At 33.1% G+C, this 14,770-nt stretch overlaps 1 protein-coding gene across 1 annotated transcript in view; it reads right to left on the reverse strand.

Annotated features, from left to right (window-relative positions):
- Positions 1-14,770, reverse strand: part of LOC124446911 (mucin-17-like) — a 47,489-nt gene that overhangs the window by 27,287 nt on the left and 5,432 nt on the right. Inside the window, exons 11-38 of the mRNA XM_046997795.1 lie at positions 14,478-14,513; positions 13,419-14,315; positions 13,051-13,335; positions 12,358-12,654; positions 12,197-12,250; positions 11,434-11,715; positions 10,379-11,293; positions 10,011-10,295; positions 9,645-9,941; positions 9,463-9,516; positions 9,200-9,379; positions 8,602-8,883; positions 7,995-8,030; positions 7,821-7,859; positions 7,568-7,612; positions 7,375-7,413; positions 5,752-6,075; positions 5,110-5,379; positions 4,667-4,948; positions 4,169-4,447; positions 3,633-3,911; positions 3,189-3,476; positions 2,772-3,032; positions 2,411-2,692; positions 1,971-2,240; positions 1,099-1,371; positions 609-878; positions 180-410 (exon numbers count right to left, since the gene is read on the reverse strand). Coding sequence (XP_046853751.1) covers positions 180-410; positions 609-878; positions 1,099-1,371; positions 1,971-2,240; positions 2,411-2,692; positions 2,772-3,032; positions 3,189-3,476; positions 3,633-3,911; positions 4,169-4,447; positions 4,667-4,948; positions 5,110-5,379; positions 5,752-6,075; positions 7,375-7,413; positions 7,568-7,612; positions 7,821-7,859; positions 7,995-8,030; positions 8,602-8,883; positions 9,200-9,379; positions 9,463-9,516; positions 9,645-9,941; positions 10,011-10,295; positions 10,379-11,293; positions 11,434-11,715; positions 12,197-12,250; positions 12,358-12,654; positions 13,051-13,335; positions 13,419-14,315; positions 14,478-14,513 — 7,332 coding nt within the window. The remainder of the gene's footprint in view (positions 1-179; positions 411-608; positions 879-1,098; positions 1,372-1,970; positions 2,241-2,410; positions 2,693-2,771; positions 3,033-3,188; positions 3,477-3,632; positions 3,912-4,168; positions 4,448-4,666; positions 4,949-5,109; positions 5,380-5,751; positions 6,076-7,374; positions 7,414-7,567; positions 7,613-7,820; positions 7,860-7,994; positions 8,031-8,601; positions 8,884-9,199; positions 9,380-9,462; positions 9,517-9,644; positions 9,942-10,010; positions 10,296-10,378; positions 11,294-11,433; positions 11,716-12,196; positions 12,251-12,357; positions 12,655-13,050; positions 13,336-13,418; positions 14,316-14,477; positions 14,514-14,770) is intronic.

Below are 14,770 nucleotides of genomic sequence, written 5' to 3' on the forward strand. Positions count from 1 at the left end.
TGAGATATAACCTACTAATGTTTTATTATCCATTAATAAAACACATAGAAAATCTACAGAGAGTCATTTTGTTTCTAACGTTATTGTCTATGTTATTTTCACAACATTTTCATCAAGAAAATCTTCAAATGGCAAAATATTAGCAATAAAATTTTTAAGTTTATAAAAACAATTCTTACCAGGTGGGACACATATAGTTTGTTCACAGGTACATTTACTGTCTGATGGTCCAGAAGGTACTCGTATTTTCTTACGAATATATGGAGGACTACACATGCTGATTCTAACTGATGGGCATAATGATGTACATGCAATAGAGCCTTCTTCATTGCAAGTACAAAGTCCTGTACATTGATCGTTGGTATATTGCTCGCCGACTTTCAACAGACGGCCATTTGAAAGAGGACAAGCTAATAAATAATTAAAAAAGTTTTACAATTGTACTCGCAATTGTTTTAAATGTAAAAGATTATAGTTGCTGCATAATTATAAAAAAATCTTATAAAATTAAATCAAGACTAACTAAAATATCTTTAGCGAGGTTAACATATCAATACAAAAGAAATATGCTGTTAAAGAAAGGAAAGTTGAAAAGGAAAACACCTCACCATTGTAAGGAACAGTTATCAATGTTGATTTCTTGCGTTGAGCCGTAGGAATAAGTCTTATCTCCACTTTATCATTCAATGTGAGACGTTCTAATGATATTGCATCGTAAACCATGAATGTCAAAGGGTCTGCACTATTTAGTATAAGTGTTCTAGTTAAGACTTTTCCTGAGTCAATTTGGGGTAGAGCTTCTGTTCGTTCGTATGATGTTTGTATAATAATTGGGTTGCTGTGTAAATTTTTTATTGAGAATGAAGCATAATACGGTCCTGAAAAAAGAATAAATTACATTTTCTAAAACATGAATGGAACAAAATGAAAAGTACTAGTAAAAACGACTAGCTTTCAAAAATACAATTTCAAGTATCACTAAAATACTCAAAGACATCCAGAAAAATCAATACAAGCGTTCAACCACAATAATGGGCAACATAGAGCAAAGAATTTTTAAACGTAAACATAAACATAACAGTTGATTGTTTGTCATACCTGCACTCGGGACATGGTAAATATTTAAAGTTTCAGGTTTATTCCTGCTTGGTGTTAGAGTTATAAACTCTTTGTCGTCAATCTTGATCATATCATTGGTAGTAGCATCAACAGCACGGATATTGACGACGTTTTGATGTAAAAGCAATACTGTCTTTGAAATCTGCTGGTCTTTAGGTACATTAATGGTATTATGGGGTGATGGCATGTTCGTTGCAAGATAAATGTTTTGACCATAGGAATTCTTTACACCAAAGCGAACGTAGTACACAACTAAAATATTTAGAGCTGTTCAGTAAATCAAAGTTAAAGGTTTTAAATTTCTATGAAGATATAACTTTACCAATTAAACTGCTAAAAATGAAATGTTTATTCGTAAATGTACTTAAAAATACAAGCTGTGGTAGTGTATGTCGACATAACCTTGTCCGCCATTTGTGCCAGGAATGTGCACGAATTCAATAGAAAAGTAGATTGTGTTGCAAAAATAATTTTGTGTCTCCTTTACTTCTCTGGAGTAAAATTACTATCATTTTATAAGGAAATGAAATCAATATGCATTTCCAAAATGATGTCAAATTAATTTGAGTTAAAGAAAAATAATATCATGTGACCAATTAAATGTCGAGCTCAATAAATTCATATGAATGAATGATGGAAAAAAGATTTTTTTATCAATAACATTATTCTCAAAAAAATTGTTATAGCAATATAAGTAGGCAGGTAGAGATTTGAATTTTTACAAATATATAACTTTTCTCTCCTATTTACTGTGTTTGGTTAAGATTAAAGAATATATATATATGACATATAACAAGTACCATTATTATCAACAATATGGCCAAAAGTAATCATATATTGTTACCACATACCTCTTGCAGGAATATAAAGTTCAACTTGTGGCTGCTCAGCTTTGGTAGGTTGTAAAAGAACCATTTCTCTTCCATTTATCATCACCCTCCTACCAGTGTTTGCATCAATAACGGTGAACACAATGCTAGAATTCCTAGGTGTCTTTATGGTCATTTCAATGGAGCTTCCAGCCGAAACACGAATTGAATCATGAGGTGCATTTAACGCACTTCTGATTATAACATCGTTCTCATATTTATTGAAAAATTTCAATAGAAAGTAATAGGTTGCTGAAAAAGAGTAATTGAAAAGAACATGGATCATTCGTCGAAACAAGATATGAAATTTTGTGCACAAAATGGCTTCAACTTTTGGCTGGAAGAAGCCTTCCAGTTACATTCAGTTCAGTGCCCTGTACCAATAAAACAGTAATGTGAAACAAATTATCCAATTTACTTACTGTAATCTTTAAAAGGAACAGCTAAAGTATAAAATCTATTGAGGCCAGGAGTTAACCGAATAAGGAATCTGTTGTTTATTTGCAAAAGTTCTGTATTTTGCAAGAAGTCATATGCTCTAAGTTCAACATCTTTGTTGGAGGTGACATTGACATTCACAGTTATTTTTTGGTTTGGATTGAAAGTGATTACATTATAGGGTTTCGGTAAATTTGTTTGAAGATATATTTTCTTATCATATCTATTCTCGACTGAGAAACGAAGTTGGTACTGTGACGATGAATCTAAAGTACAGGAGAGAAAATTTCAGTTACGAAAAATTGAGAAGCTGGTGCACAATAAATGAAAAACATGAATGCATACCTATTTCTGGGTAAGGTACAACATATTGGTTTGGAAACACTGTTACTGTTGACCTGCCATCCACAGAGGTTGGTAAATTTGTAACAGCATCATATAAACTGATGATAATAGGTCGTCGATTGGTAACGGTTACGTTGTATCTAAAAGACTGTCTCGGTTCCACTGTGATGTCATTGTAAGGTGGTGGAAGTAGAGAACGAAGCACAATAGCTTTACCAGCAGTGTTCACAAAGGTATAAACGAAACTGTAGACGCGACGATCTACAAAGCAATGAATAATGTTTGGATGACGTTTTCAAAATTATATTTGCTTGAATGTATGATTATAGTTTTGAATTTTTCATGGGCTAAATTCATTGACGAAAAGTTTGACAATTAAAGCGTCGTTTCAAACAATAATAAAGCCTGTTTACTTACATCTATTTGGAACACCATAAAGTTCAGCAACTCCAGGTGATTCTTGTGGTATTAAAGTAATAGATCGTCTTCCATTGAGTGTGGTTGCAACGCGCGTTTCACGATGTTCAGCTTGTATATAAACAGGTTTGGAATCAAAGTGCACAGCGTTTATTGTGAAAGTATCGGAAGGACGAACATGGAACACTTCATAAGGACTCTCGAGAGTTGTTCGTATGGTAATTTCATTTGCAAGGTTGTTTCTTACACTGAACGCAATATAATACCTTGGTTGAGGACGCGTTGGTTCTATGAAAAAAGAATACGTAAAAAGGTTACGAAATAAAAGTTTACTTTCGCAAATTTTGTTTGTTAGTTGATGCTAGCAATGAAAAATTGGAAACATAAATGAATTTAAACACATGAGTAAATTCTCTTGAAATAAATATTTAGAACAGGAATTACCTGTCATTAGGAGTGGAACACCGAGTCGAATAAAGGATTGCTTGTTTTCATTTGGAAAAATAACAAAAACTGTACGACCGTTAATTGTACGCGGACGTGATAATTCATCGACAACCCTTATAGCCACAGGCGATGAAGATAACAGTTGTATGGTCTGCTTCTTTCCCGGTTCAAGTACAATATCTTTAGGATGTGTTGAAGAATTTGTTTTTATAGTCACTTCATTGATGTAGTTGTTTGTGATGGAATAAGAAATATATGTCTTTTTTGGTGGTTGAACTGTAAAAATACAAACATGGCGATAATGAAAAAATACATTAGTTTTTAAACTCAATTTTTTCATAACAACAAGACAAAAGCATATAATATATTTGGTACATGAAAAACCCCACGAGATTGCTTTGGTCAGAGTAAGCAATAAACAATGAAACAGTTAGAATCGACATGATTACCAACACGATACTAGGTCCAAACCACACACTGTTTACCATGATTAAAGTTTAAAATGATAAATACTTTGTTCACTTATTGCTTACCATTTCCAATATTAAGCAGCTGAGGATCACCGCTTAGTTGTCTTGTAGGCGATAAGGTAACCATATATCTGCCGTTGACTAAGACTGGAATACCTGTCTTTTTGTCATAAACACGGAAAGAGACAGAGTTCGGACTCGTCGTGTTTATTTTTAACGTAAATATTGCACGGGAAGCGATGTCGAAGGTGTTTTCACGAAGATTCATTGTTGTCACTAACTCCACAGGATTTGGGTAGTAATTTGTTGCTCGTAAGTTGAAATAGTAATTGAAGGTTTGATCTAAATAAAAAACGTTTGTTTTCAAAAATCGACTTTCATGTTTTCAGGTCATTTACAACAACAAGAACAACAGAATGATTCTTATGTTCAATATGAGTACTAAAATTATGTAATAACTCTTTGGAGTACCTAATCATGCAAAAACTTTCATGTTGATAAAAACATTCTAATTTTAGGTCGCACTTGGTTTAACAACTTGGCAAAAAATGAAAAACTTACCACCAGATGACACACTCAGTGTAGTTGCACGCCTGGTACTAGTTGAAGGTTGAACGGTAACAAAGTTCCTATTATTAATCTTCATTTGTCGACCAGTGTTGGAATCATACGCTCTAATTTCCACTAGGTTTCTACTGTTTGTAGGGAAACGAAAAGAGATCCTGCCAAGGGCTCGAATGATCCTGTTCTGAGCTTGAGGATCGTCTAATGTTGTCACAAGTCTAATCGGGTTATTTAAATTGTTCTCCACATAAAGATACAAGTAAAACTGTTGAACTACACCTATATATATGAAAAAAATTTTTTTTTCAATAAAAAACTCATCAGTTTCTTCATGCACTATTTATATATTGACTATACAAATGATTATACTTCGTTTTAAGCAGATAACTGGTTAAATTGCCCGTTTCCTTATTTTACAATTACATTATATGAACAATTACCTTTAGTAATCCGTATTGGCCAAAATGTAGTTTGAGATGTGCTTGTAGCCAATGAAGCACTTTCTTTGCCGTTGACAAGTAGTCTTTGCTTGGAGTCTTTTTCAATGGCGTATATAACCACATTGTTAGGACGTCTTGGACGAATCACATAACGCAACTGAGCATTCGATGATATAGGAATTTCTTCAAACTTGCGGACTGAAGTCTTTACTATGACATCCTTGTTTACATTGTTTGAGAAATTGACAGGAACAAAATATTGAATTGGAGCTAAAAAATAAATATCAAACTTTGCTTACTTGAAAAACAAATACAGGTATTTTACAGAAAGACAAACCTATTGATACACTCTATAAAAACTGAAACATTTATGCTAAACGTTTCGAGAAATAATACATGTCATCATCAATAGAGTATGTGAGCTTTGCAAAAGTTATTTGTATTTTATTTTTTTCCTTCTTTTGTAAAAAAAACACACGCATGAACAATATGAAATTATTAAAGGTGTTTACAGCGTTCGTTGATAAAATGAAGTTTACTGTGCTGGACAGTTTGCCTGTCAATAACTTTTACATATTAAAATATAGTATACATTAAATTGCTAATGCAAACCTTATTTAATGTTAAATTGAAAATACTTACTTCTTATGATGATAGTTGACGTGACTGCATCATAACCAAAGCTATTAGCGGCCCGACATTGATATTGACCGACGTCATTTTCAGACAGAGACTTAATACGAAGACGACCGCCTTTTTTAATCTTCACATTCCCCTTTGAAGAAACACGATCACCATTTCGCAGCCATGTTATAGCAGGCGTAGGTATTCCAGTAGCTTGGCACACAATGGTAAGTGAAATGTTTCGATGGGATGATATTTCCGAGCCAACAAGTGTTTGGTAACGTTTCTTACGAGGTGGAATGATTTCACGTGCTTTTTGATTTCTTAAAATTTGAGGGGCTTCTAAACAAGAATCAAAAATTATCAATAGAAGCTAATAAATTTTTGATATATTAATGTCAGGAGATATTATATCGTAAAAAAGGCCAAAGATGCAATAAGTTATCGTTAACTTTTACGTAGACATAAATAAATGCATGTACTGTCAAGCAATTGTATCAATAAACTAGGAATTCCAAAAGTCGCGATATCTTGCTTTATTTGTAATTTGACTCAACTTTAATCAATGTTTATACATTGCCATATATCTGTTCAATTAAATACAACTGTTCTATGTATACTTATATTCCATATCATAAGCAGGGCCTTTATCAGTTTCTTGGCGAAAATCGTTAAAATTGTTATGTCTGCTTTCCTATACAGATTGAATTTTTTGATGATTAATTTAGCAAAGCTATTAAAAAAATATGAGAAGATTACGCGATAACTTAAACAAAAATTAGGTACCCCATATTTTAAACCCTTGGGTTCTTACATTGTGTTTCATTACATGAGAGAAACAGGATTTAAAAGATGTATCAGTATATAAACTGCACACAAGCATTGTTCTTATGTCATTTTAAAGTAAAATGATGATTGTTATAATAATTTATATGCTGTAAAATAGACAACATGAACAATGTTAAGATGAAACACAAACAGCATATTTGTCATTTAACAATTTGAACTGGTGTAAAAAAGAATGTAAGAGAAAAAAACATAATTTGATTACTATATTTCACCAATTATATTTTTTATTTGTCTGAACTTACAAACTAACTCTCAGTAAAACATGAAGTTGAAATTTTCAAACCTTTTTCAAATATTTCATTTCTCTATAAAATATAACCTCGAAGTTTCTAAGGCGTTTCGCAAACATTTAAGTATTTTAAGCTTTTAACCTAAAGCTGCACATACCTGCAACTGAGTAGAATCCACCCAACCCAACCCCCTGTAAGGTGTACACTTCTTGTTTTAACCTAAAGCTGCACATACCTGCAACTGAGTAGAATCCACCCAACCCAACCCTCTTGTAAGGTGTACACTTCTTGTAATCATTTTTATTTTTGCCACCTTCTCACAATATTGCAAAGTTTTTTTCAAAAAATAGAAAACATATTTTACAGTTAAATTTTGGATGTAAAAGGAGAAAATTAACTGGAGAATTCAAAATACTATAAGAAACGCAAATGATTTATGCGTTTATAAAAACATCAGAATTCCTTACATAGTAATATATTTACGATATTCCTGCATTAATTATGAAATAACAATAGCCTTCGTGAAAAAGTTAAGGAAACATTTACACGTAAAAGCACTAACCTCCAGCTATGGGTGTTGTTACTGCTTGACGTGGTGTTGCTAGAAATGAAATTATAATCATGCAATCAATAAATGTGAGTAAAATCAATTGAAAATCTCATGATGCATTCTTGAAATCTAATCTTTACAAAAACCAAAACAGTTTTTGTGAAAAAGTTAAGACACCAATAAAACATGAAATACAAGCACTAACCTGTCGTTGAGGGTATTGTTGTCATTTGGCTTCCTGTCACTACAACTAAAATTTGTACTCATGTGAGTCTTAATTGATGAATTTGTGTGAAAAAGATGAGATGAAAATCTCATAAAATCTCATAATGCATTCTTCGCACGAGTCTTCAATCTTTACAAAAAAGCGAATAGCCTTTTGAAAAAGCTATCACAGTTTCTAAATGTATCAACATGACGTGGATGTATGAAAGTACACATAAAATACAAATACTAACCTCCAGCTACAGGTGTTGTAACCGTTTGGCTTCGTGTCACTAGAATTAAAATTTATAGAAATGTGAGTTTTTATTGATCCAACTCATGTGAGTAAGATGACTGAGAAATGTAATGATAAACGCATATCAAGTAATAAAAAGTGAAAAAAACCCACAAATGCAGAGGAGCAATACCTTGTGTTGGGGTAGAGGAAGTGGACGTTCTGCTTTCTAAAAAGAAAAAAATTAGCGAATTACAAATGAGAAGTAAAAATAACTACGCGTGAAAGCTGTGATATCTAAAGCAATCGGCTGCATGTTGTCAATAAATAATATTTTTAAAAAAAATTCCAGTGAAATTTTGCAGTGCGTATTGTTGTTGAATACGGTAGAGTTACAATGATTCCAAACTCTATACCTGGGAGCACGCAAATAGCTTGTGGACAGAAACAGTCAAATCTTTTAGGATCAGCAGGAATAACAACTAACTTGAGAGTGTATGGTAATGTACAACCCAATAAATTGAAAGTTTGTAGGAGACACATCCGACGACATTTTGCGCCGCTAGATTTACAAACACACAACCGGCTACAATTATCCTCGGAATATTCCTCTCCAATCTTCACTAGTTCACCAGATTTTTTGATGCAGCCTAAACATTACGCACATTTAGAATTGAAATTTCTCTCGACGCAAGTAAGTTATTTTTTACCCTGGCTCCTCAAAGAAGTGACTGTTCGCAAACGGAATAGCTAAGCGTGCCGTTGTTTGTAGACAGCGAAAACATCGTCTAAGAACGTACCTGGTTCTTCAGTGACAGTGAGGGATACGTAAGGTGTCTGTGGATCTATTGATGGTGTGAGAAGGAAGAGTAAGTATCCATTGATGTAAATCCTTTTATTTGTCAAAACTGTAAAGGCACTGATTGTAATATTTCGGAATGATGGCAAGCCAATTGATTTAGTAAGAGGTATGCCAGGTTGAATCTTGAAATAGTTATTCGGTGACGGAAGATCTGTTTTAAGCCGAATGGATCCAGTGTATTTGTTGACAACCTTCATTCGAACGTAATACGAAAGAGTTTCTATAAAAAATATTTTTCGGATCTGAGTTAAATAATTCTCCACGTCCACGCGAAAATAATTTCCTGTTCCTAAAGAATATAATTTGAATGTATGACCAGTAAAACGCATTTTTTTCACAATAACGCGTTAAACGTCAAAGGTAAAGTTGTCTTTGAAATTTGTAAAGAAAAAAAAACACAACAATACTACAACAACAAATACAAATATAAAAACACCAACTTTAACGAAACAAATATACATCAAACACAACAAATGCATTCATAATTGTAAAACTTTGTGATTTCATTACGTTGTTAAAAAGAAAAAAAAATGAACCTGTAGTACTAGCTGTTGTTTCTACTGGAATATGCGTTGTTTTTGCTTGAGTTGTTTCAGGTCTTAATGAAGCCGATGTAAACTCTTTTGTCGTAGTATTAATCAAAACTGATTTTGTACTAGAGGCAGGCGTCGTTGGTACTGAAGTTGTTAAATTCGTGGTTACAGATTTGTCAATCACTAAAAACAAATCAAAGTTTTTATAAATTCCAATGTAAAAGAAATATTACATAAATGTGGGTATAGAAATATACAAATGCTACCTTTTGTAGAAGTTCTTGATGTTGGCTGCAATGTTGAAATTGATGCAAATACCGCTAAAAATAAGAAAGCGTTTAAAAGTATTATTTTACACCGAACACATTCATTAGCTAATAGAGAAATGGAAACCACAATTAAGAAAGGTTGTAAAAATTAAAAAAATGAACTAAAAAAAGAAACCAACCCTTATTTTCGTCGAGTCTTAAAACAGTAATGTTGCTTGAATATTCATTTGGTTTTAAAGAGTATTTTTCCAAACCATTGATTTTAATTCTTTCGCCATTACTTTGCAAAAATGCCTCAAGCATAGCAAGTTCTTCATTTGATACTTTCACTGTTAAACGAACTGTTTGACCATTGATAATAACCAGATCATCGAAAGGTTTCCGTAGGTTAGTTTTAAGGTTAATGTTGTAACCATATGTGTTCGAAATGATGAAAGAAACGAAATACACCTTCGTCCCAGGAGCAAATGTGGGAGCTATACAAAAGTAATATATCCCCAAGTTAATAAAGCAAGGGAAATATCAAAAAAAGAGTACATACATACCAGGAATTACTGTGCCAACAAACAAAACTTGAAATGATGCACCAAACATAGAACTAGGCTTGATTTCAACACTTCTTTCACCATTAATGTTTAGTTCCCTAGAGCTTTTTGAGTCAATTGCTGTTACAGCAATAGGATTGTCGTTGCTAGGTTGTTCACTGACAACAAAAGTAGTACCAGTTTTAATTAGTATTTCCCCTGATGATCCAGGAAGTTCGGTAGACACCACAATATCATCTCCGTGATTATTTACAATCAAGAAAACAACGTAAAATTTCTTCTCGCCTGATAGAAAAAAAAGAAAACACGAGAAAATTATGCAAGGAACCATATATCACGGAAATTACTAGTAAATGATTACAACCTACCCGGTTTCACTAATATTTTGTAAATATAATCCTTCGAAACAGTCGGGTATATAACAACATAATTATTCTCCTCTATAATAACAGGAATGCCATCACGACGATCAAAGACTCTAAGAATAAAGGGCACATCGGAAAAACTTGTTCTGTTCACTTCAAACTGTGATCCTTCTTCAACAACAAAATCATCCAGAATTTCAGAGCTCGTACGTACATCAACATCGTAACCATAATCATTTTGAACTTTTACGTTCACAAAATAATTTATTTGTGTGCTAATAGTGGATTCTGTTGAAACAACTGAAGATGTAGTTGATATTCCAGGAACTAATGTACTTTTGTTAACAGGTGCTTGAGAACTTGAAACATACGGAGTTGGTATATATTCTGAAGTTATATTAAATGTAACTTTGGTACTGACATCAACTGGAATCTTGGTACTGACATCAACTGGAATCTTGGTACTGACATTAACTGGAGTCTTGGTGGAACTGACATCAACTGGAGTCTTGGTGGAACTGACATCAACTGGTGTCTTGGTGGTACTGACATTAACTGGAGTCTTGGTGGTGCTGACATCAACTGGTGTCTTGGTGGTACTGACATCAACTGGTGTCGTGCTGGTACTGACATTAACTGGAGTCTTGGTGGTGCTGACATCAACTGGTGTCTTGGTGGTGCTGATATTAGCTGGAGTCTTGGTGGTACTGACATCAGCTGGAGTCTTGGTAGTACTGACATTAACTGGAGTCTTGCTGGTGCTGACATTAACTGGAGTCTTGCTGGTGCTGACATCAACGGAAGTCTTGGTACTGACAACAACAGGAGCTTCGGTACTAACTGTTGGAACTGATGTTGATGGTACATGGGTAGTTGTTGTTGAAGAAACGATTATGCCTTTCGTTTTTCCAGTAACATCTAATAAATAAAATATAAGAAAAATATGTAATTTGACTAACAGTTATATGTTTGGCAACCATCAGTAAAAATTTCAACTAATTAAAACCACAAATAATAGCTATAAATCAAATTTTTTATTACATTAATGAAATACGTACTCGGGGATTCTCCTTGAGCACTCAAAATGTACATCCTCTCTAAACTTTCTTGTGGCAACAAATGAAACACATCATCCCCATTTATCGCAACTCTTTTACCAGAATCTCTTTCAAAAGCCTCAAATCTTACAAGATCATTCGTACGAACTGTGAGTGTTATGTTATACGTTTGTCCAATAGGTAAAGTTAATTGCTTAAACGGTACTGGTAAATCTGTTTGTATCAAAATATCTTTGCCATGCGAGTTCTCAATAATAAAACTCACAAAGTAAGTGATAGGAGCTACAGAAAAATTCAAAAAATAAATTGTTATTTAAGCAACAAATAAAGAGAAAAAGTCAAAATACATGAATAGTAATTATAAGACAAAGCCAAGTACAGGATTTGCTAGTCATTTAAGCAAAAAACAAAATCATTAAAAAGATAACTGATGTCGAATACAGCAAACTGTACTAGAAGATATATTCAAAAACATCTCATTATGTATTTCATTACATGAAAATTAATAAAACCAAAACGAATGCAAAAGCTTGTATTGAACACTCATTATATTTGTTAAACAAACAAAACCCTTAAACCAAACACTTTTGAGCACAAACAGACGGTGAAAAGAGACATGCTGTATGTCTACAATACACAGTACACCGCTCTAACGTGAAAGATGATTATGTTAAATGCTAAACCGTAGTTTGTGACAGTGTATTTACGCAATGACTAAGTTTTGTGCATTAATGAATTATCAATAAAATTAAACAAACATTACCAGCGGTAGAAACTTTCAAGGTGGGTCGAAACGTTGAAATCAATCCATCAAGAGCTAAAACATTTTTTTAAAAAAAGCGTCAAAAAAAATCATTCCACTCAAAAAACACAACTTACTGCACTAAAATCAAGTTGAAAGATGTAATAAATCAAATAACAAACCTGGGTTTTCTGCAAGTCTTAAAACAGTGATGTTCATCGGGTTCTCTTTTGGTTGTAAAAAGTATTTATCAACATCATTAAGTTGGATTCTTTCGCCATTCTCTTGCACAAATGCCTCAAACATAGCAAGTTCTTCACTTCCTACTTTCACTGCTAAACGAACAGTTTGACCATTAATGATAACCAGATCATTGAAAGGGTTCCGTAGGTTAGTTTTAAGGTTAATGTTGTAACCATATGTGTTCGAAATGATGAAAGAAACGAAATACACCTTCGTGCCAGGAGCAAATGTGGGAGCTATATTAATAACAAAAATACAAAATGCTATGAGCAAATATTTAAATTAATTCAAAATCATTAAAAAAAAGTTAAAACATATAAACTACAAAAAAAAAATACATAACATACAAATCAACTAATCTGCATCTATTACTAGCAGATCCCCTTTTAAAATAGCTTAGTGTGACAAAACATATAACGCAGAAAAGAGAAACTATTTTAATTTTTTAGTTTGAATTGTCAAATGAACAAAGCAATTAAAGTAAAAACGAAAGAAGACAATTTAAGTCTTATACTAAAGCACACTTTCGCAGGACAACAATTTCAAATCACTAGATCAATAGTATGGATGGTCACCAAATTAAACAATATAATATTACACGTAAGATTAAAAAAGAAAAAAAGAATACATACCAGGAATTACTGTGCCAACAAACAAAACTTGAAATGATGCACCAAACATAGAACTAGGCTTGATTTCAACACTTCTTTCACCATTAATGCTTAGTTCCCTAGAGCTTTTTGAGTCAATTGCTGTGACAGCAATAGGATTGTCGTTGCTAGGTTGTTCACTGACAACAAAAGTAGTACCAGTTTTAATTGGTATTTCCCCTGATGATCCAGGAAGTTCGGTAGACACAACAATATCATCTCCATGATTATTTACAATCAAAAAAACAACGTAAAATTTCTTCTCGCCTGATAGAAAAAAAAGGAAACACGAGAAAATTATGCAAGGAACCATATGTAACGAAAATTACTAGTAAATGATTACAACCTACCCGGTTTCACTAATATTTGGTAAATATAATCCTTCGAAACAGTCGGGTGTATAACAACATAATTATTCTCATCTATAATAACAGGAATGCCATCACGACGATCAAACACTCTAAGAATAAACGGCACATCGGAAAAACTTGTTTTGTTCACTTCAAACTGTGATCCTTCCTCAACAACGAAATCATCAAAAATTTCAGAGTTCGTTCGTACATCAACATCATTACCATAATCATTTTGAACTTTTACGTTCACATAATGTAAAAGTGTTGAAGTACTTTTCTTGGGAGTACCAGTGGTGACAGTCGGTTCTTCAGTGCGTTCTGTAACAAACGGTGTTGAAGTACTTTTCTCGGGAGTACCAGTGGTGACAGTCGGTTCTTTAGTGCTTTCTGTAACAAACGGTGTTGAAGTACTTTTCTCGGGAGTACCAGTGGTGACAGTAGGTTCTTTAGTGCTTTCAGTAACAAACGGTGTTGAAGTATTTTTCTCGGAAGGAGCGTCAGTGCTTTCGTATGTTGTAGTATTTGTAGGTTCTGTTACCCCAGGACCAACAACTGGGGCTTTACTCTTTTCAGTGCTGGTGGTAGATGTTGGTTTGGTTTCTATGATAACTGTTGTACTTACGATCGCGCTCTTATTAAACTCGGGAACATAATAAATTAATGGAATACTTGAAGTTGTACTTGATATCAAAGCTGAAGCCGTTCCATTTATTGTGATTGTCTGGGAATTGTGAAACGCTGTGATGTAAAACTCTGAGTAAGTGTCACTCTCGTATACAATGTGGAACCGTTCGTTCTTATTTATGTCGAATAAACCGTACTGAGGATGAGTAGTTATAACCCTAATCTGTCCATGATGTTCGTTCACAATGGTAACATTGACAAAGTACTTCTCTAAAAATACACCAAAAATTAAACATTTAATGATAACTTAAATACAAAATGTTTAAGCAAATACAAAATCAATAAAAAACATAACTTTGTTTCGTAAACAATCGCATTAAAATTTGTAGAAAAACATTGGAATTTAATATCTATAATGGATCTATGTAGTACCTTTAACATCTGGAGTCCCAGTTGTTTTTGCAATCACTAAAAGAAAACAACATTAAATACAACAGTTTAATAAACTAAATTGGAAAATAACTAAAATCAAAAACCATGTATAGAAACTCCATCACAATTATATACCGTCTAAATGTAACCGCTATAGACATTGCAATCAAATCAACCAATAAACTCCATTTTTATTCTTACAATCAAACTCATATTAGTCATGAAACATCGCATGCATTAATCCCATAAAAGTTAAAAGTACCCTCAGACCAAATGAATAGCATTAGAAAAAA

Source organism: Xenia sp. Carnegie-2017, unplaced genomic scaffold (genome assembly GCF_021976095.1).
Source record: "Xenia sp. Carnegie-2017 unplaced genomic scaffold, XeniaSp_v1 HiC_scaffold_22, whole genome shotgun sequence".
Lineage (NCBI taxonomy): Eukaryota > Metazoa > Cnidaria > Anthozoa > Malacalcyonacea > Xeniidae > Xenia > Xenia sp. Carnegie-2017.